Source organism: Ambystoma mexicanum, chromosome 6q (genome assembly GCF_040938575.1).
Source record: "Ambystoma mexicanum isolate Mex_15411 chromosome 6q, UKY_AmexF1_1, whole genome shotgun sequence".
Taxonomy (NCBI): domain Eukaryota; kingdom Metazoa; phylum Chordata; class Amphibia; order Caudata; family Ambystomatidae; genus Ambystoma; species Ambystoma mexicanum.
In genome coordinates this window covers 965,743,931-965,763,842 of record NC_090937.1, presented here as the reverse complement: position 1 = coordinate 965,763,842, position 19,912 = coordinate 965,743,931, and the positions used below count along the sequence as shown (strand labels likewise).

The 19,912-nt window shown below is 47.3% G+C and overlaps 1 protein-coding gene across 16 annotated transcripts in view; it reads right to left on the bottom strand.

Moving 5' to 3' along the window:
- The window catches only part of TENM3 (teneurin transmembrane protein 3), a 1,347,981-nt gene that overhangs the window by 485,007 nt on the left and 843,062 nt on the right, over window positions 1-19,912 (bottom strand). For 2 of the 16 annotated variants that reach the window (XM_069631465.1, XM_069631468.1), the window contains exon 1: window positions 6,805-7,877. The exons of 10 other annotated variants lie outside the window; for them this stretch is intronic. In XM_069631465.1, the coding sequence (XP_069487566.1) occupies window positions 6,805-6,841 (37 nt within the window). In that variant the 5' untranslated portion in view covers window positions 6,842-7,877. Of the gene's footprint in view, window positions 1-6,804; window positions 7,878-19,912 lie in introns of those variants that run through there. 4 more of the 16 variants (XM_069631466.1, XM_069631469.1, XM_069631467.1 and 1 more) reach the window with 2 other exon arrangements.

Here is a 19,912-nt window from a genome sequence, read left to right as displayed (position 1 = left end):
CGAATACTGCCTTGGAGGGGTTGAGGGCGGGGCGGGAGGATTTTCGGTATTACAGAGTTATCACATGCAGGAGCAACCCTCACTTCAACAAATAGATGCTTTCAGTGGGATACTGAATGCTAGTCCGAGCCTCACATACTTGCTGCAGCTGTCCAAACTGGTATATATATCGTGCAAAACAGGTATTTTCTTTCTTAGGGTGATTAGCGTGACCAATCAAAACTGATGAGCCCAACTTCCATTATTAGCTCAAAGGGGTTTCTTACTGAATCACTATCAGACATGTTTCAAATTTAAAATGGTGGACATACCTATGTTCCCATAATGCACCTTTGCTTTCATGCAAATTTACATGATTGGGTTCCATGAAGGATACTGTACTGTGCGACCTGGCATGGGGCCATGCCCCTTGGTCCCGTTCCCTCCTGCCCACAGCCCTGCCCCCGTACGTACAAGGATGAGAGGGTTCCCCAATAGATTTTTTTTCCATTTCCAGCACTCCCTACAACCTTCCCTCCTATAGCGCTGTGCCCTAAATATGCAGCCGAGTCCCACGAAAAATGAGGTCCAGCTGAGCTGCCACAGTCTGTCATTCCAATAAAAGCAGTACCTCTTTTCTATCCACCCTTCCTCTTGCACTGTAGCTACACTAGACATCACTGACTTTCCAAACAGTTCCGAACCGTTCCTTCAACTATAATTACTGCAGTTTGTGCTGCTATACTCCTTTCGTCTTGGATTACGGTTTTCAGGAGTGCCATCTTAATTGCAGCGCTACAATGCCATAACAAATGGCATAAGGCGCTATACAGATTCAAGTAAACAGCCTTTCAGTTTTGCTTGTCGAAGGCATGTTCTGAAGAGTGTCTTCAATGGAATGGTGGCGAGTGCACGGATGACCATCAACAACATGGCAGGAATAAGCTAACAGAATTTAAGAAGGTCTATCACTGGGCTGACAGTAGCGTGCAAAACAGCTGGAAGCCAGAATTAAAATGGTCGTGAGGCGGGGGGTGGGGAGGAGGTTGATAAAGAGGGCCACAAGAGAAACAGAAGCAGGTCGCACCTGAAGCGGTCATCAAGACCACGGTGGGCTGCGCTAGCAAGCAAAGTTAAACTCGTTAAGCGCTTTAGATGTCAGGAACTGCTGGCGGTTTGGCAAGATGAAAGTGTGAAAGGGCGCACACTGCTTCGTGCGCACAATCAGTGCCGGTTAAAGTAGGCCACAGGCGATCTCTCCCGGGGCAAAGTTTAGTGTATTAAAGCTCCGCGACACCTCATTCCTCAATCGTCGGAGCTTTCCTCCCTGCACTTATTAATACGTTCGCACCAGCCAGAGAATTACGACGCAGCCGTCGAGAACACACCATTATACACTCGCTAAAACAAACATAATTCCCAGTTCCGAGATTGAAGCTGGCAGGTCTCTCCTCTTAATTGCTCAAAAAAGGCCTCTGAAAAGTAGCAGAACAGCAGCTCTGATGGAAAGAGACTAAACATCACCATTAAAAGACCCTTAAAAGCAAATATGGAATGGTCAGCCGGCCGGGGCGCGTTGAATATTTAATGTCAAGATATATCCGTTCCCGTGAATCAATAGACGAAAGAAACCAGCGAAGACTACAGCACAACATGGAAGCCTGCCTCCTCAGAAGGCCCGCGTGTGCCCTGCGGCGGGCAGGGGCTATTGTGTACCAGTCATGAAAAGGATGGGGGAGGGGACTGAAAGATAAACAGCCCCAAGTGACAGGCCCAAAAGTAGGGCCTGCCCAGGAGTCCGAGTCCGCCATTTGGCAGCCAGTGGACAAACAACCCGCGAGGGGGTGGGGAGGGGTGGGGAGTGTGGGGTGTCAGTCACGGCAGGGAGCTAGGCAGCAAACGGCTGCTCCCTCCAACGCAACACAACACAACGACTAAAATCTCTTTTCCCGAAGCCGGTCTCGACGTCCCACACCAAATGGCCGTGTTTAACTAGCAGCGACTGGCGGAGCTCCCTGCAGACAGGGCCCCGTGCCCCCCCCCCCCCCCCCTAACCCTCAAAGGAATGAAGGAGGGGAACCCTGCAGGGCCAGGCCGCAACAGGGCTGAAAAGAAATCCGTGTTACCCCTTTCCGCCGTCTAAAAATGCGTGGCAGCGCCCCATCTCTTTCGAGAAAATCACAAGTGCGCGTAGAGATTCGAGAGCGTAACTCGGCCTCTCACGGCACTGCTTTCAACCAGTTCAAAATCGTGGCCTTCAAATGCACTGCTCGCGCGCTTTTCCAGCCATTAAAACAGCAAAGCCGGTAGTGGTGCCACAGACCGAAAACATGTCATTTCTGAAACGAGGCATTTTAATAAAAACACGAATTTAAAAAACTAATAGGGACCGAAATATGTGGTCCCTGGGTTGGGATGCAATACTGACATTCAATATAAAACTACGTATCCTCACGCTGACCGAACATGAAAATAACAGTCAAAAAACAAAAGCTCCTCATTATTAGATAAAATGTGAACTTTTACCAGACCTAGTCTGAGCTTTCCAGAACACCAGTGGAATTGAATGGGTCATAAGTCGTATTCCGGCTCAGCGTTAATGGAAAAGACACAAACGGGTCTTTTGCAAAAAGAGCGCGCCCTGGTCCGTGGAGGCGGTCGCCGCCGGTTTGCCCAGGCCGTGCCCCGGGAGGCGCCAGGTCGAGGCGGTCGTCGTCCCCCGTCCCGCCTCTAGGGGCGCTCGTCCCTGCTCCTGGCACAGGTAAGCAGCAGGGACTGGATCTACCTGGCCCCCGGAAGCGCAACTCCAGACACGGGAGGCATGGGTTCCTCTCCCCCTCACCCTGTGCCACAGCTCCTCTGGGAGTAATGACATGGTCGCCGTGCCACGCGCTTAAGCTTCACCTTGCCAGAAAGCATTGCGCGTTACGGCCCAGTGCTGACATCTGTGTTCATCTCGCAGGTCACGGGATCGAAACCCGGCGCCGCGGCTTATTTAAAGACTCAAATAAGACCGTGTCAGGAGCAGAAATCTGTAGCAGGAAGACCTGGCATATTTCATTTGGGGCCCTATGCCCTACAACTGGGAAACCCGATCATAATAGCGGCAACTCATAACAGGACAGGTGGCCAGCAGTGAGCTGAAACACTATAATGTCGAATGAAAAGCTTTCCGTCAGAAAGCTGCCAATGTGGCCAAAACAAGAATAAAGAGGCAAGGAGGTGATAAAAACACTGATGGATGCTGCAAACAGCCAGAGTGCGTTGACAGCACGAGGACAACCAGCAAAAGCACCCTGCTTAGCAGCGTTGCTGAGGGGTGGGGGGCTGAAGGGGATATAGCCCCTATTGCTTTGGTTGTAGCCCAGGATAGAAGCTAGAAGCTCAGGAGTGACAACCAAAAGGCTAGCTAGCCCTGAGTCTCGACAGGCCTGACAGTACTGTAGCCCCGGACATTTTCCAGACCTAGCAACACCCCTGGTTCAAAGTGACTTTGCACTGCCGACTCAAACCCCGATTCATGGTGCAGGGAAAAGTCAGTGCAGAGTTCTTTTTGTACTGCAAAAATGACTGTGCATTGCAGAAATACACTTTGCACAGTTCCATAAATCAGGGGTTGTGCCTACAGTACAAAGAATTCCATGAATCATCCCTAAATGTACTGCATTCATTAATCATTTTGTTTTGTGATAAGACTTCAAGCTAGGGGAGCTGCTAGAGCAAGCCCTAACCTCAATCATTACTACTAAAACAGATGAAAGGCCCCGGCGCCTTCCCTGACCATTTAGAAGTTCTATGGTGAAAGGTATTGCAGAGAAAGGCACTGTCCCTCGTCTTTTCAGAATCCGATCTGGGGTTTTAGCTTCGACTAAATAATCCTCATTTTGCGTAAACTGGTTGGGCTCGGAATGGCCATTCCTCCTAAAATACAATCGCGTAACTTAATGATCACAACCAGAGAGTTGTCATTCGCCAATTAGGTGCCTACACATAAAGTGTAATAGGCACAAACAATACACCTCTCACAATGGTGTAAAGCTGCCTCTTGCCAACCACGTATAAACCAAAGCCATGGTGGTTGTGTCGTATTAACAGTGATGACGCAGTCCCGCTACACGCTAAAACTCTAGGATTGTGAACAACAAACTGGGACCAACAGGCGACCATGTGAGCAGCCACTGAAGAGAACGAGGGCGGTGTGCGGCGACGGTGGCACGTTGGGTCCCACCGCGTCGGCTGCGCGGGCAGTGGCTTGGCATGTACACACGTGCCTCTAATGTGTGCAGAGGGACACGGGGGACAGCCCCGCACGGACAGGCCAGACCCTTCACGCGGCCACGGCTCTGCTTTCCCTGGAGATGCTTGGACGCGCGCCTCCAGCAGCAGAACAGCGGCACCTAGCGGCGGAATGGGGTGAGCCACGTGCGCCGCCGCGCAGGGCCAGGCCGACTGGGACAGCACAGACACTCCATTTAGATGGGAGACGCGAGATTGCATTCAGTTTTTAATCAGCTGTGAAAGGAACATAACTAACTGAATGCCGGTGACTGTTTTTAGCGCAGGGAGGTCTCAGACTACTCGGAAGTTGGCCGCCTATAGGGTCCATTGACAAGCGTGCGACCAACGCACCCATGCCGTTTCTTTTCTATGGTACTGAACACACGAGCTACGCAAGAGCTGGCATAAGAACCAGCCAACAACTCAGCGGTCGCCCGATCTACCAATACCGGTGGATAAAAAGCCGAGCTGGCAGGTGTCTGAACAAGTCACCAACAAGCCAGAGCTCGGACCTAGTCTGCCTTGTAGCGTAACATATAACTGCCGCTGGTTATTCAGTAGTCGATGCATGAGCCGACTGAGCTATCTCAGCGGTGGCAAATAACTAAAACGCAGGACTGATGGAGTTCGAATGGGCCCGGCTTTCCCCGGAGTGCCTTGGGAGTGAGCTGGTGACTAAGAGCTCAGCACAGAGTGCGGCTCTGAAGTTCAGGGCCTTTATCCCATAATTGGCCATCTCGGCTGCAAGCGAGACTCTCCACTCCCGAGGCCTGCAGTCCCAGCTCTCGAGGGGGCCTTCCGAAATGCACTTGAGCAGATGCACGAACACAGGAACGAGTAAGCTGCCTGTTTTGTGGCATTGTCTGGATGGTGGCGGGCGCTTAGCAACGCGATTATCGCGAGCCACTTAGAGCGGTGAATACCTGGGACCCGCCTTTTAATCCGGCTCGTGGTATTCATGTTCCTGAGGCTGGCGTTCACACGGCTACTGATTTACCTACTAAAAGTAAGGCAGCCCCCGCTAGGTGCCTCACACGTCCTCAGTCTGCAGGGCTGGTAGGGGAGGGTAAGGGCGCCTGGAGGCAAACGAATGAAAGGGCACAAGGCACAGAGAGGCCTCCTGCCTGCCAGCCTGGGTGCTTCCAACTAGGAGGAGTGGAGCAAGGGAAGGATTCCCAAAAAGTTTATTTTGGGGCTCAAACTTGGCAACCGAGTCGCTTTTAGGCGAAGACCTCTGCACTCTGGCATCGACGTGTATATCCTCATCTGGATGGAATTTTACAGCAATTACGCAGGCCCGTGACATGGACATACCCGCGAGCGATTGTATAGCGCCCAATGGAACTGCACCCAGGGACGGGGTGCAGCGAGCACCCGTGCCAGCTCCCCGTTTGCTAGTCAGCCCCGAGAGCTTGAAACCGAGACCGCCGATTAAGCTTTAGGCCGCAGGCTAAGTCTGGGCCGCGACAGGCAACCTTTCACCCTTCGCGGTTGACTGTTTGATACCAACAGTCTTTTGCTCGCAGCACCACGAAACAGCAGCGGCGCTGTAGCAGGCGCTATATCAAAACACACGGATTGATCTAAGCTACGTCCAGTAGAGCACTGCATTAAAACAAGAAGCATTGGGGAAAACCGCCTTTGCGCATCCTTTGGATATAAATTGGCAACCCAAAAGCGTCACCACCATCAGAAAGAGAATGACTCGGATGAGGCGTGCTGCGGGCACCCCCGACCCACAAGCGAATGCCCTAGAGAGACTAGAGCGTTCCAGGCGCCGTCTCCGACTTGCACAGGTCCCCTAGCAGTGTCCAAGATCTCCAGCGCGCACAGGTTGTTTACACTGCGGTCACTGCTCAGAGAACTCACACGGATGCACGCCAGACGCACACAACTGTGTTCTGTGTTCAGATGTGTACAGTAAAACAATATAGCTGCATGGTCCTGAAGCGCACACGTGCCTTCCCCCCGCAGCTCACCGCCCGGCACGTCTGCCCAGCAGCCGCTCGCAGAAGAGGGGAGGAAACGTACGCTTCAGGTGGCTACTGCGATAATAAGTTGAATTTAGCTCGCAGTATTTTACCGACAGTTCCGAAACTGCTTTAACTACCATTAAACGGCGGACCCGCTCCGCTCACGTTTGCAAGCCGGGGAACAAAAGGTTTATTTTAAAACGGAGCCGCTCCAGACGGGGCTCTGCTTTCAATTACCCCAAGCATTTCCACTGTGGAGCGAGCCTTGCAAGCTCACTCCCCCACCCCTCTCCCCGCGCGATGCCTTCATTTGATTATGGCAAGTCGGACGCATTCGCGGGCACTCGGGGCCATAACTGTGTCGGACATGACACCCCCTCGTCCCCCCGCCCCCACACACACACCTATCACCGCGAGGGCAGGCTCGCTGGAGAACGTCTGGGATCCCGCCCCATGCAGCCCACACTCCGGCCAAAAATCACCGCACAGAAGCCGAATGGTCCCCAGCTTTGCAACTGACAATTTAAACTGGTCCCCACACAGCCCACCCCGCACCGCCCCCCCCCCTTCACACCTGAATGAAATCTCCATGAATTCCGCAGCCCCGGCATATTCACCTCTATACGCCTGTATCATCCTCGCTTCCCAGTCGAGGTGCTCGCGTCACAGGTAGCAAAGGTCCGCGGATTCCTCTGCAGGCAGCCCTTTTACTGTTTACATTGCATTTGCAGGGTATTACATCAGCAGGTTCGATCCGATCTTATGCACAGCAACCACAACGTTGCGGGGGTGCTCAGACAAGCCAGCTCGGGAGGTACACTATTTTCTCGTTCTTCCCGCTCCATCTTTCAACTGCATTCCCCGGCAGAGCGAGCGAGGCGCATTGTCTCGGGCACGGTCCGGTGGCTCGCGTGCATGCTCAACAAAGCAGGTCCACCGTTATTTCAAAACCGGATCTCATTGCAAAAAGGGCAAACGCGTCCACAACACCTGGACCTCTCACATGGATGGCCCCCCTCCCGTGCACGCACGGAGCCGTTCACATTCGGTACAATGGCAGAGCATGGGTTCGTTGACAAAAGGGGCGGCGAGACGCTTTTTTGAAGGGGGGATCAGCTCCCGTGCCTAAATCATGCTAAAAGTTAAGGCCATACCTCTTCTAGATCGGCGGCGTCGGCGTCGTCCTTGAGGAGTTCAAAAGCCACCTCCTCATTTCAGAGGCTACTGCTGCGTGTGCGGCGATTCACAGATGCGGGGAGCCGGCTTCCGTGCCCGCAGCACACCGGCGATGGGCAGCGGGTGTGTGGCAAGTGTGCACGGACTGGTGCTGCACGCGGTGCGCGGAATCCCGGGCTCACTGAAGAGGCTCTGGGGGCCTGTCCTCCCAGCTTGCTGCAGGCGCTCTGAGGGTCTCCCGGCTCACTCACGCGGATCGGGGTGCTCTTTGCTCTGCAGACCCAATGCCGCGGGTCTGGGGGGTCGCTGCAGGTCCTGTGGTGATCTGCCGGCTCGCCGCTGCGGCTCCGGGTGCCGTGCTGCTCTCCGGGTCCTGGTCCGGTGGATGCTCTCCCTCTGGCTGGGTGTGAGGAGGAGGAGGAGCAGCGGCCGGCGTGTGTGAGCTGCAGCACTCTAGAATATATCATGTTACAGAGGCCGGGTCCCTCTCCGCCGGCGCTGAGCAGCAGGCGCGCAGGATAGGCTGAGCCTCCTCTGATTACACCCAGCGATGGAAAGGGGCGGGCAAAGGCCCGCTTAACTCTCTGCAAGCCAGGGGCGCCATGCCACTGCAGCCGCTGTGTATTCGGGTGGCAGGCCGGACCGGACAGAATTTCCATCTGTTCCCAAAAAGACACTGGGGTAACCATTTCTCGGGAGTGTGCGAGGGCGCGTCTTGCCCTCTTTGCAAACACGAGTAGCCTGTGAGTCCAAGCTATGCCCTCGCCGCCCCAACCTCCTGGCCCCGGGGCATGCTCACTGCATCGTCTATTGTGTAGTTAGATATATATCAAGGTGCTAAGAAGTGGGACCGGTTCGAAGATATGCCGTGACTTCTAATTTGCATTTTTATTGACACTGTCACAAGCGACAATAGAGGAAAAAATGACGCCAGAAGCAGTGACGCAAGTAATAGTCTGCTGCATCATGGGCCGATCCATTACAAAAAAGGAGTACCGACCGAGAGACTAATAACTTGGTGATGTGCTATGACGGGACATCTATAGTTGCAGCAACACAATAGTCTATTGAAAGTATGCTTTTTATGGAATTTGTGAGGTCCAAGGGATAGGTGTGCTGTTTTTTGGAAGGAATCATGCTCTTGGAGGTAACTTGGGGTACCAGCTGCTACCTCTGGCAATCTCTCTGGCACCCCTAGAATTGCAGCTGCGACCCATGACCCCATGATCGTCAATGGGGGATGCATTTGCAACGCACAGATGTCACAAGGCCCTCTGCCATATGGCATACTGTCCTCTCCTGCAGCCAGTGTTACTTTGGTTCAGGGTGAGGAATGTCATTTGCAACATTGCAACCCTTCCCGCCGCGGTGGTTCTGCATGCACAGCATTCTGTGAGGCTTGGGGTCCCTCTGAGCCGATCGTGGCCTGCTAGATTTCCTAGGCCATGGCCGGGCTTCTACTATATGTGTCTTCCATAGTGTCCATAGATTAGTGTGTCATGGCTGTCAGGTCCCGCGAGTGCTCCTGAGATACCATGGGGTTATTTGCATGTAAGCATCTGCAAACATTTGCACAAGCCCTTCTTGCGTTCTTGCGTTGCTGTAGCAAGCCTAATGGCAAAATAACAAACGCCCAGACAGTATGTATATGTTACTGTCCCCTAACTTATAGAGCTGTATACCTGTATTCTTCGTGTAGTTGGGTGTGTGAATGTCCCGCCTGTGCAGATGGCACGTGTGCTTCATGTCTAACGTAGCTGAGTCGTCGTGATGTCTCTAATGACTTGAGGCATGGCTTCTGGGTGCTTTAGTTGATTCTGTCCATGTAGCTGTCTCTAGCTCCTTCTTGTTTATGTTCGTCCACTCTTGGTAGAGTTCGTACTGCTGCAGGGTTGTAGGGCCTGCTGAGAGGGTACCTTTCGTGATAGTTGTCTATCGTAGGAGCAGTGGCAATAGATGTGAACTTTGCTCGGGCCTACCAAAGCTCGGGCTGACAGGCCGTTGAAGCCCATGTCCGCCCCATGCCAGGGCATAAAAGCTATATTGGGATATTTCTGCATCGGATCGAGAAGTTAATTTTAGTAGCTTTCCTTTAGGTACCTATAAGATTCCAGGGCATTTAATCCCTGGACTAAAAGGGGTTAAGAGCTTATTATTTCTTGATTGACAAAAGACACAGTAGAGACATTTCCCTGAAGCCAGGTAGGAATATCCGAATTGCATTCGACAAACATTAAATTATTACATATCTGTCTGCCACTATAGATTTTGTTTAACTCGCGTGAACAGAGCATCAGTCAAATATTGGACGCATTTAACATTTTTGTGAAACAATAACTCTTCAGCAGATAATCTGTAATAGTTTCTATCAGCTTCTGACAAGGTTTTGCAGAAACATTTCTGCCGGGTGTGCCCCCAGAATATCATGACTGCAGCCATTAAATATTGGAATAGCACTGTAGCTAATATAGGTTTCCAAACTAAAATAGCAGTTTGTCGGCTGTATTAAATGTTATTTTAATCAAAATAATTATTCTTAGTTTTTCGTTTACTTTTGCATTGTCACTTCCTTGGATGACACTAATGGAAAAGGTAATTTGTCATCACTTCTTGTGATGTTGTCAGGGTCAAATATCATGTATTGTCACTTCCTGTAATGTCTTCCGCTATGCGATTTCACTTGTGCTACCCCTGGCATTTTCATTAATTGACATCCCTGCAATGGCGGGTAGCAACACAGGTGGCATATGCCTTATGCCTGATCTGTTTGGAGACAGCAGGCTGTCAAGTGGATGCACAAATTGGCCAATCCACCAGGGCTGGCTGTGTGTTTAGAGATTGCTGCTGACTGGGTTACATTGAAAAATAACCCCCCTACTTTTCAACAGGCCTTTTGAGTACACACACACACCCTCCCCAGCATACTCCTTTGGTTTAAACAAGAATTGGTAAAGCCAAAAGTTTTGGCTTTTGTATAGGTATGAGATGGGAATTTGCATAGCACTGCCATAACAGTGCCAACTCGGATATAAGAGGGCAACAGCTGGAAAATGGTGTGGTGAAATGGACATGTGAAAGCAGTGCCTGGCAAATGCCTAATACCTGTGGAAACCTTTGGAGTAAAACTAATGGCATACAATAAAGTGATTTGAAAAAGGCCTTCCTGGAAGAGCAAGAGAGGCACTAGTGAGCAATTACGTCATTTGATGGAAACCTATTCCTCTTGTTCACAGTTTTGACAAAACGATGACTCTGGAAACATGCAAGAACACACTAGTTGTGCATGCAATCATATCTCCTTTTTTGTGTATTTTACAACAATATTTAAATACTGCCTTGTCAGAGCTGAAGAAAATGCTGGGACCTGTATTTATCTGGAATTCAATACATCGCAGTACAAAAACAGTTCTTCAATCGTTGCCTTATTGATGCCGATGACATTTCGAGAATCAAGCGTATTTAAACAGGAATTTCGATTATGTAAAATTAATAAGACAAGTTTAAGGGGTTCAAAGAAGGAAGCCGACAAATAGGTGGCATGTTCTTGGTTATAGACTTTTATTTCTGTGTGAAAAAGGTCCTTACTATCCCGAACGTCTAAGAGGGGTTTCGCTGCCTCAATGTTCGTCCACCGTCCCGTGTCAAAACCTACTTCTATCCCTCACGCTATATAACTAAAAGGTAAACTAACAAAAAGTACCTTCTAAAAGGAGACTGGCTCCCTTCACCTTCGGCAATGTTCAAAAGAGTGTTCTCTCAAACCAAAATTACCAGCAGGAATGTCTCCCTTCCCCTGCCTTGTGGCTTTCACCCAGTCCTGGTACAACGGTCCATCCAAGAGAATGGCTCCCTTCTCCTGGTGTGTCTCCTCTGTGCCTCCCGTGCCCCTTTTACCTTCATGTGGAGTCAGGCACTGCTCCGGTTCTTCCAGAGATGGGTTCTCTGCTGCTTCCAGGCGGCTTCTACTTTGGCTGGCAGGCTCCACGGTGTTGCGGATCTGCCACCTCTGAAGGCTCAGTGTCTCTGTGGGACCCATTGGTCCACCTGGCCAAGGTTACACCACCACTTTTCTTTCCAGGTCAGGCAGAGGGGTCTATTCCCGCAGGGTACCCAGTTGACTCTTGCAGTGACTCGCCGGCATCTGCTGCACTGCCTGCTTCTGTCGAGATTTGAATCTCCTGGGTTCCTCACTCCTTGAAGAACACCTCAAGTCCATCTTCAGTTTTATTTATGTAGGACTGGTCCCGCCTCTGCCTATCGTCCACACTTGCAGTGTATGCTCACAGGGCGCTCTACATGATGCCGGTTAGCCACCTCGTGTAATTGTGCCAAACCTTATCTTGGAGTGATCATTTATGTCTTTAAATGTGCGCATTGATGTGCAGCATATGAAAATACTCGTTTTATTAATTTTGCAAAATCAGAAATTAGAGTCTGAAAACGAATATGGCTTTTCTTCAATAGGAGTGGTTTTCCCTCCCACCGTTCGGAATGGGGAAACCACAACTCTGTCACAAGGCAGAGGTAGAATCAGAAAGCTATATAATAGTATGCACATAGGCCAGAAGAAGGAAGATGATTATGGAATATGGAGAGATGTACATGGAAGATTGACACCAGGCAGATGGGAGACCAGTCCACTGAGAGAAGGACGGAAAGTCTATTTTGAAATTTGGGTTCTAGTATAACAATGGCACAATTTGTTCTGGCAAATGAAGAGCGGGTTTACTGAAGGAATGATTTCATGCTGACTGTATTCCTGCCCGTCTCTCCAAAATGGGAAGCCCCATTCAAAAAGGTAAATTAAACCCTTATCAGCCCCAAACTGACCAGACGGTCTGACCAAGTCTGGGATGAGAAAGGAAATGTAACTGTGGGGAATGGAAATTGAAAACAGGAACACAGGTTCAGATATCTCAATACCCTACGTCCTCTCATCTTCCTTGAATACAAAGCACATTACTCATTGAAATCCAAATCTACTTTGTATTGAGGACCATCATTTTTTAAACTGAATGCATTTTGGTTCCACTTTAATGGGGAATTCTCTTTGTATAAATTAAGTACCATTTCAAATACAATTAGTGGCTTCAGCTGGTCTAGAGTCATCTTTGGTTATAGTATCATTGCAAAATACTGTTGCCAAGGATTATATTGTGCATTAATGCAGGCGAGGGGTTCAGGGGCATAGTCATAGATTAGATGTTGGCACAACAGAAAGGAGTATAAAGAATTATTATTATTTTTTTAAAGAATTGTGTCAAGTGCAAACACCTGCATTCCCTTATCTTTCAATGCACAGGGAGAATCGTGTATAATGTGGAAGGGCGGGGAGGAGGGGCTTAACATTGTACACATTACAGAGCAATAGTATATTTTCAGCCCGAAACATACCGGCAGGCTGATAAATACACACAAATACCTTAAAGCTGTGCAGGCATACCTAGATTGAAACTTGCACACACCAATAGAGTGAAAGCAAAAGTGAATTTTAAAACCGCATACTTAATTGAATTCTATGGTCTCTCTCACACAACACAACACACAGCAAGTAACATACTCATGTTTAGAGAAAGCGGTTCCCATGTCTTTTGCAAACACACTATGCATCTGGGTTCAGAATAGAATCATCAAATCCCTGAGAGCATTATTTCAAATTCATATGTACAGAAGACAAACATAAGCTCCCATTGTCTACAGTCAAGTGGCCTATAGATAGCAAATACATGTATTATGGCATACCTGCAAAAGGGAGTATGTTGATTGTAAATGTATTTAAATGTTATTGTCAAGTAACTTTCTCTGATACCATACTTGTCTTGATACTGTTGAAAAGCTAGTATTCTAAAAGTGATTGAAAGATGTCCATATACATGAACACACTGGCTGTGAAGCAGCAATGTTAGTATTGAAGTAAAATTGTGTTTGAGATCCAAGAATTTACAGGAATTATTAGAATGCCTATTATCTTTAGGGTCCAATATATAACTTGCATCGAGAGTGAATGCCTTTGTGGACTTATTATGGTGAGATTTTCATAAGCAGGGACATTTGTTTGATGGACTAATTGGTTTGCTATACATATGTCATCGTTATCTCCAGGGTAAGGCTGTAGAACACCTTTGTGAAGTTACATTATTCTTTTAAATACATTTTGACTTCTGACTACCTCACTGTCTGTATCTTGTCAATAATTGTGGGGTGGGATTGTGTAAATGGGGATGTGAGATTGGCATGTTATGCCTAAGTAAGACAAATAATTAACTTAATTATCTATTCTACATACAAGCCAACACGGTTGTCTTTGTCAGTGCATGTTTTTACAAAGTATGCAGTGCAGTGGAAGGAACAGATATACATCAAGTGGTTGAAGGCACCAGTACAACAGTTACTGCGGCAGTTAAGACATTAACGTATCAGATTACTTTGTAATAACACAAGCAGGCCTATGTTTGATGTTACAACTTGATCGAGCAAGCTCAAAGATATTGGAGGAGGATGCATTTTTGGCAGAGAGGTGCAGGTAGTGGGTGTGAATGGCCCTAGGAATAAGCATGGCCATGGGCAGCAAATGGGTCCGTAAATAACAAAAAAATACATACAAGCTCTGAGTCCTTCCTCTCTCCCTCACAGCTGTACTCCAATGCAATAGTTTTGGCTTAGGGGTGGCTGATAATCCCCATCTGATGGCTAAAACTAACAAGCCACTCACATTCATATCAATGGGAGTATGCTTTCAATTGCAAAATTGAAATGTTTGACAATAGGTCAGTTAATTAAGAGTGCGCTGCAGACATCTATAATCTTGTCAGGACAACAACAAAAAAAATGTTAGTGCCAACATCTATTGCTTTTATTATCCTTTGAAATAAGTAGGGTAGAGTAATTTCTGCCCAAGTTCCAACCTGTGACCTGCCATTTATACACCGATCTGATCTCCTAGCAAAACATTAACCCACTAAGCTTTTTAAACCAAAGGAAATCAGAAATCATATGGAAGAGAGATCGTTGCAGTTTTTCATTTGTAAATGAAAAGTGCTTCACCAAGAAGCACTCTGCAAAGGCATTATACAAGAGTACAGTTTTCGTGTATTTACTTTTCATACCGTGCCCTACCATTTATCCTACACAGACCAGACTATGGTCTACTGGATGTGCATGCAATGTATTGTACAGTGTGTCATGTGGTTGTGGGCACTGTGGCTGCGCTCAGTTGCTTCAGTGATGGACTGTTGTGTCTATACTCGTTGCACATCCCTCCTAAGGTGTGGCACCCCTATTGTGATTGCCCGACTCCTGCTGCTAGAGTCGAGTATCAAGCCGGCAATCACTTATGCACAGACACGGAAATGCATACAACACCCAGCCCCAACCACATGAAACCGTCAGTGATGATTCTGCAGTGCTGGTCATCTCTGCGGGGCCAAAAGCAATGTTTCTGCATCTGTAATGAGCTGGCTTCAGTGTGCCGAACTGCACAGTTTAACATGCCATCTAAGTTTAGCAAATCGTTATCCTGAACCTGTACGACGAAGCCTTGATTAATCAAATATGAAAGTAATGTCCTGTTTAACTTGCAATTGCAGAGCCCACAGCTGCGATCAGTTGTTCCAGGTATAGCCACAGCTATCCAAGCTGTTTGCTCTACATTTTAGTGCAACATCCCCCTATCAGCTGGATAAGTCCCACACCCACATTCAGTTTCCACGCCAGTAATCACTTATTTTATTGATAAAGCAAACATACAGCATTCAATGAATTGAAACTGTTAAATATAACACTACAGTTTCAGTCATCTCTGCCAAAGACATTGTAATTGTCCTTTCTCTTGCAATGCACTGTTCTGTTTTAACATGTATGATCAGACTATGGTCTGCAGAACTCACAGACAACCTGTAGTGCCTTGAGGCCATGGCTATGGCACATAGATCCCATACAAATGTCATAACAAAAAATAACATACTGATGCCTAGAGCAGTTCCATTGCTGCGTGTACTGTCATGATATAGCAATTAACCCATTACACCGGAGATGGGTAAGGAGCAGCAAACAATAAATATGTACACCACAATACAGACTTTAAATGCATCTTCAAAAATTGCACTATTTGCACATATGCAAACGGTCCACAGGTCGAGGGTACTCCTGGGTGGATAACATCCGCCCACTCTTTTTAGATGTTGGCCACTGTCCCCTCAGGGGCTTTTGAGGGCGGCAGTAAAAAAGTAGCGGCATGCTTCCTTCAATTTAATGAAGGCCTTAGTGGTGTTCTGAAACAAGGATTCGAACCCAGGTGCCTTGACCAGAGACTTCCCCACAAGACCACATGAAACCCAAGCTTGTAACGCTTTTCATATTGGGATTTTGCTTTGTATTTTAGCGCACATTCCCTGGTTTAAAAGATGCACACCTTCTATACCTTTTATACTTTGCCAGCAACGATGCAGCACAATCTTCTCTCTGGGATTATTTTTCATATGTTGGTCGTTCATTTTCTGAAAGGCAACTGCTCATTTAAACTGTGAACTTTCTTCCACTAGGAAAGGGCAATTTAATTTGCACATTTCACTCTAGAGATTTTAAATTCCTGTGTGGTCACTTGCCATTGCACATGTTAATGAGCTCTCTGCCCACTTTTTGTTTTAGGACTTGTGCCCTGAACATATTGGTCCTGTGTTAAAGGTATAATCTGGTCGAGAATGGGATGGTGCCATTAAACAACGTGGTATGCTCTGCCCCCTTCAATTAGTCACTGCTCAGCCACTGTCCCCCACTGCCCCCACCGGAAAGGCGAATCTTCTCTCCTATGGTCCTACTCAGATCCTCTCTTCATAGATGTTCTTTTGCATCGGCAGGCTGAGAATCGAAGCCAGATACTCAAATCACCCAGGCCAAACCTTCCCTCTAGATCCCATGAAAGGAAAATAAAACTAGTATGGAATCTCTCATGTTGGGACTTTGCTCTGCAGAGAAAAATTCAGTACAGATTCTTGAGTTTAATAGCTGTGCGCTTTTTGTACTTTTTCCTCAATGTTGTAGGAAAATCTCTCGCTACTTTTAGGTTGGGTATTCAGTTTCTGAAAGCCAAATGCTCATTTGTCCTGTGCCCATTCTTCTATTAGGAATGCCTGGGTTCACGGCTAGCGATGACGCTTTTCACTGCATGAGCCCTCCCTGGTTTTTAGAACTTGTGCCCTGGCAATCACGTGACAACTGATCCGGGATCATTGTTGAGGTCCATCGGATGATAGCACACCACATTTCTGGAACTCCCTTCCGGAAGAGAAGTTGGTTCTAAAGGGCAATCTTGAAACCAGAACGGCCTTAATGTCTGGGGGTGGGGAGTGGGGGGAGCTCCAGTGATGGGGATCCAGGAGAGCGGAGACAGCACATGGCCCCCGGCGAGCAGTCAGGTTGAGGAAAGCTTGAGGGCAGAGTGCAAGGGTATTGCGAATTACATTCAGCGGGAGAGAGGACCCGCTAGTCCACGGATGGATTTAAACACAAGATGTTATTTTAATAGGGAACAATTTTGCATGGATTTCCACCCAGCGTGACGGGATGCATAGGTGGCCGCGGCTTGTAGGTGGTTGTAGATAGTATGGGTAGCAAAGCTCGAATCATTGATGAGAGGGGAGCAAAAGTAAAGGGGGAGCCCTCTGAGTAAATTGGAGCAGTAATCTAGCCTGCTGAGGGTCAGATTGAGGATGTCTGCTTTGGCAGAGTGAAAGGTGACAAGAGTACAGGCTTTACAGATGTTCAAGAAGCTAAGCCTTAGAGTTGCAGCACTGGAGGCGATGAAGCCTTATATTGTTACGAGCTGATGGGCTTAGATTGCCGTGGGGCAAGGATATGGGCGAGGGGAGAAGGAGTATAGCTTTCAAGGCCTCAAGAATGATCGCTTCAGATTTATAAGTGTCGAGGATCAAGCAATGCAGCTCCATTGGGAGATAGCAGGCGGGTTTGAAAGCGGACAGGGCTCAAGGAATGAAAAATAGAAGGAGAATGGCATAGCAGTTGCAAATAAATATGAACATCCAAATAAGAAGAGTTCCCTTAGAGAAGTGAATAGAAAAACAGGGTGGGCCCAAGGACAGAAACTTGCACTACGCACTACTTGAAGTGGGTGTCGCAGTGGAGTTCAGTGTTCAAGCAAAGGGAAAAGGAATAGCCAGCCCAGTAGAAGGCCACCCATGCTGGCACGGTGTCGTGACATCCATGATGTCAGGGCCAGAAGGAGGCAGGGATGCTCCGTTGTATCAAATTTGGTGAGAATGATGTAGTCACAATTTTGAAAGCACACTCCACAACCAAAATTGCCTTTGTGTGTAATTGAATTGATCAATATGAACAAATTCACAGACATATCACTTTAAAAGTGTAAAGTATAATCCTGCAGATGTGATATCGCAGACTATGCGTCAGCCAAACAACCCTATCAGATGTATTGGTATGCCATAAAATCTCATTATTATTCACCCTAATCACACACATTTTATTTATTTATTGGGTAATTATAATGAGCCAATGCGCGACGTGTTGGAAGCAATACATCCTGAGTTGTGCACATGGGACATAACTGGCTCTTTGCCCACTCTACTTGCCTTACAAATGTACCACAATTTCATAAGATCCCCGTATTAAATGTGTACCAAACTCAGTGTTACTCATATGGTCAACCTGAAACACTGAGTGAGGCATACCAGAAATGCCCCTGCCTGCCACAACCCTACCAGATTCTCAGAGGTACCGACCTGTTACAAAGCAGACACGTATTGATTTTGTCCAGGCCTGCTAGCTGTTCTGAGCATCAGCCTTTTGCAAATTGTCCAACATAAAAGTCTTCCCTGTTGTTCAGTATGATCGAATCAGAAGGCTGATGAGCAATGACAATCTGAAATGCCACAAAGAAAGAAAGAAGGGGGATTTCAACTCAATAAAACCTGGCACGGGAGGGGTCCATATAGGGTGTGATCCCCACCTAGGCACATTTACACTACTTGCTTGTTGTTTGTTTCGCTGTGTCTTCTAGAACAATATTTGGCAATGGTTTGCAACAATAATGTCGGATTAAAATGACAATCAGTGTAAACAATTGTTGCAAGAATGTCAACTTTTAGGACAGCTCTAGGATGGAAGACACCTTTTTCCTTAAGGAATTCTTTGTTAGTATCCCAAAAGGGGTCAGTCAGCAAATTACAGTTGAAGGATTTTATTTCACTGTAATCTGCCAGTCTTCCATTTTACCTCCTTACATCAAATTCACTACTGAAGTGTAACTGTGTCCTGTAGCACAGTTATATTCAAATTCTAATGTTCTGGCCACAGCATGTTTGAAGCCAAAAATATGTTCACTCCAAACTTTGGCGGGGCAAGATTTTATTGTCTCTATCCAGGTTTGCACAGGTAAAAATCTAGGGAGCGACATAAAACTCATGTAAATCCAACTCCGTTTCTAGCGTGGCATTTCAGGTGTGAATGGAGCAAATAAACAATATGGGCCTAAACACCCTATTCTTACTTGGGAATGTGGGGGTTATCGAAATGTGGTGAGTGTGTGCACAATGAGGGAGATGGCTGATGCTGCTAATTCATTTGAGCACAAAAACAACAGACTACAATGTAAATGATGGAGACGTAACTGCTAGGATTAATACAGATTCAAATTGAATCTTAGCTTGCTGTGGTGACTGTAAGGTTTAAAGTGAATTTCAATCTGTTTAAAATGTACAATTACATACAATAACATACCTACACCTCCTAATTTTCCATTATGAAAATGAGTTTATGCAAATAATTGTGACTTTGTGCCGCATCTATACATATGAATATTACTGTCATTAAGTGAAGTTTTGCATCTAAAATTTTAAAATTAAAACTTTGTAACCTTACATTATAGAGAGATGGTAGGAATTGAAATGCATTGTAGATAGTGAGAGATCCATGGAAATATGATTTTGGACGCTGTAAGTTACACACAACCTATATTTCCAGAAATGCAGCACTATTCCTCTCAAAATCTGTAATTTAGTGATAACAGATGCTGAGAGAAGAAATTAAAGAAAAAATTAAGACATCCAGCCAATTATGTGAATTTGCTAATAGGAAATGAGTGGGGTGCATTCTTTCCCCATGGGGCTGGAGACCAATCGATACACTGACCAATAGGAATCAGCCCTACTCACCTTGCCCGTTTCGGAAGAGTTTGCTGGGTTTTTAAGCACAAATACAAAGGAAGAGAGGACAGTTTAGGGATACCAGAAGCAAGGGAGCCCATCAGACAGTAGAGAAACAGATTTGAATACCAAGTAGCTGGATGTAGCAAATAGGGTCATCACTTTAAACTGCTTTGGATAAGACTTGTTATTCCTCCCAGCAGAGGCGTTGCTAGGGGGGGCTGAGGGGGCTATAACCCCGGGTCTTTTGGTTGTAGCCCCGGATAGAAGCTCAGGGACTACAACCAAAGGGCTATAGCTAGCCCCGAATCCTGCCAGTCCCGACATTAG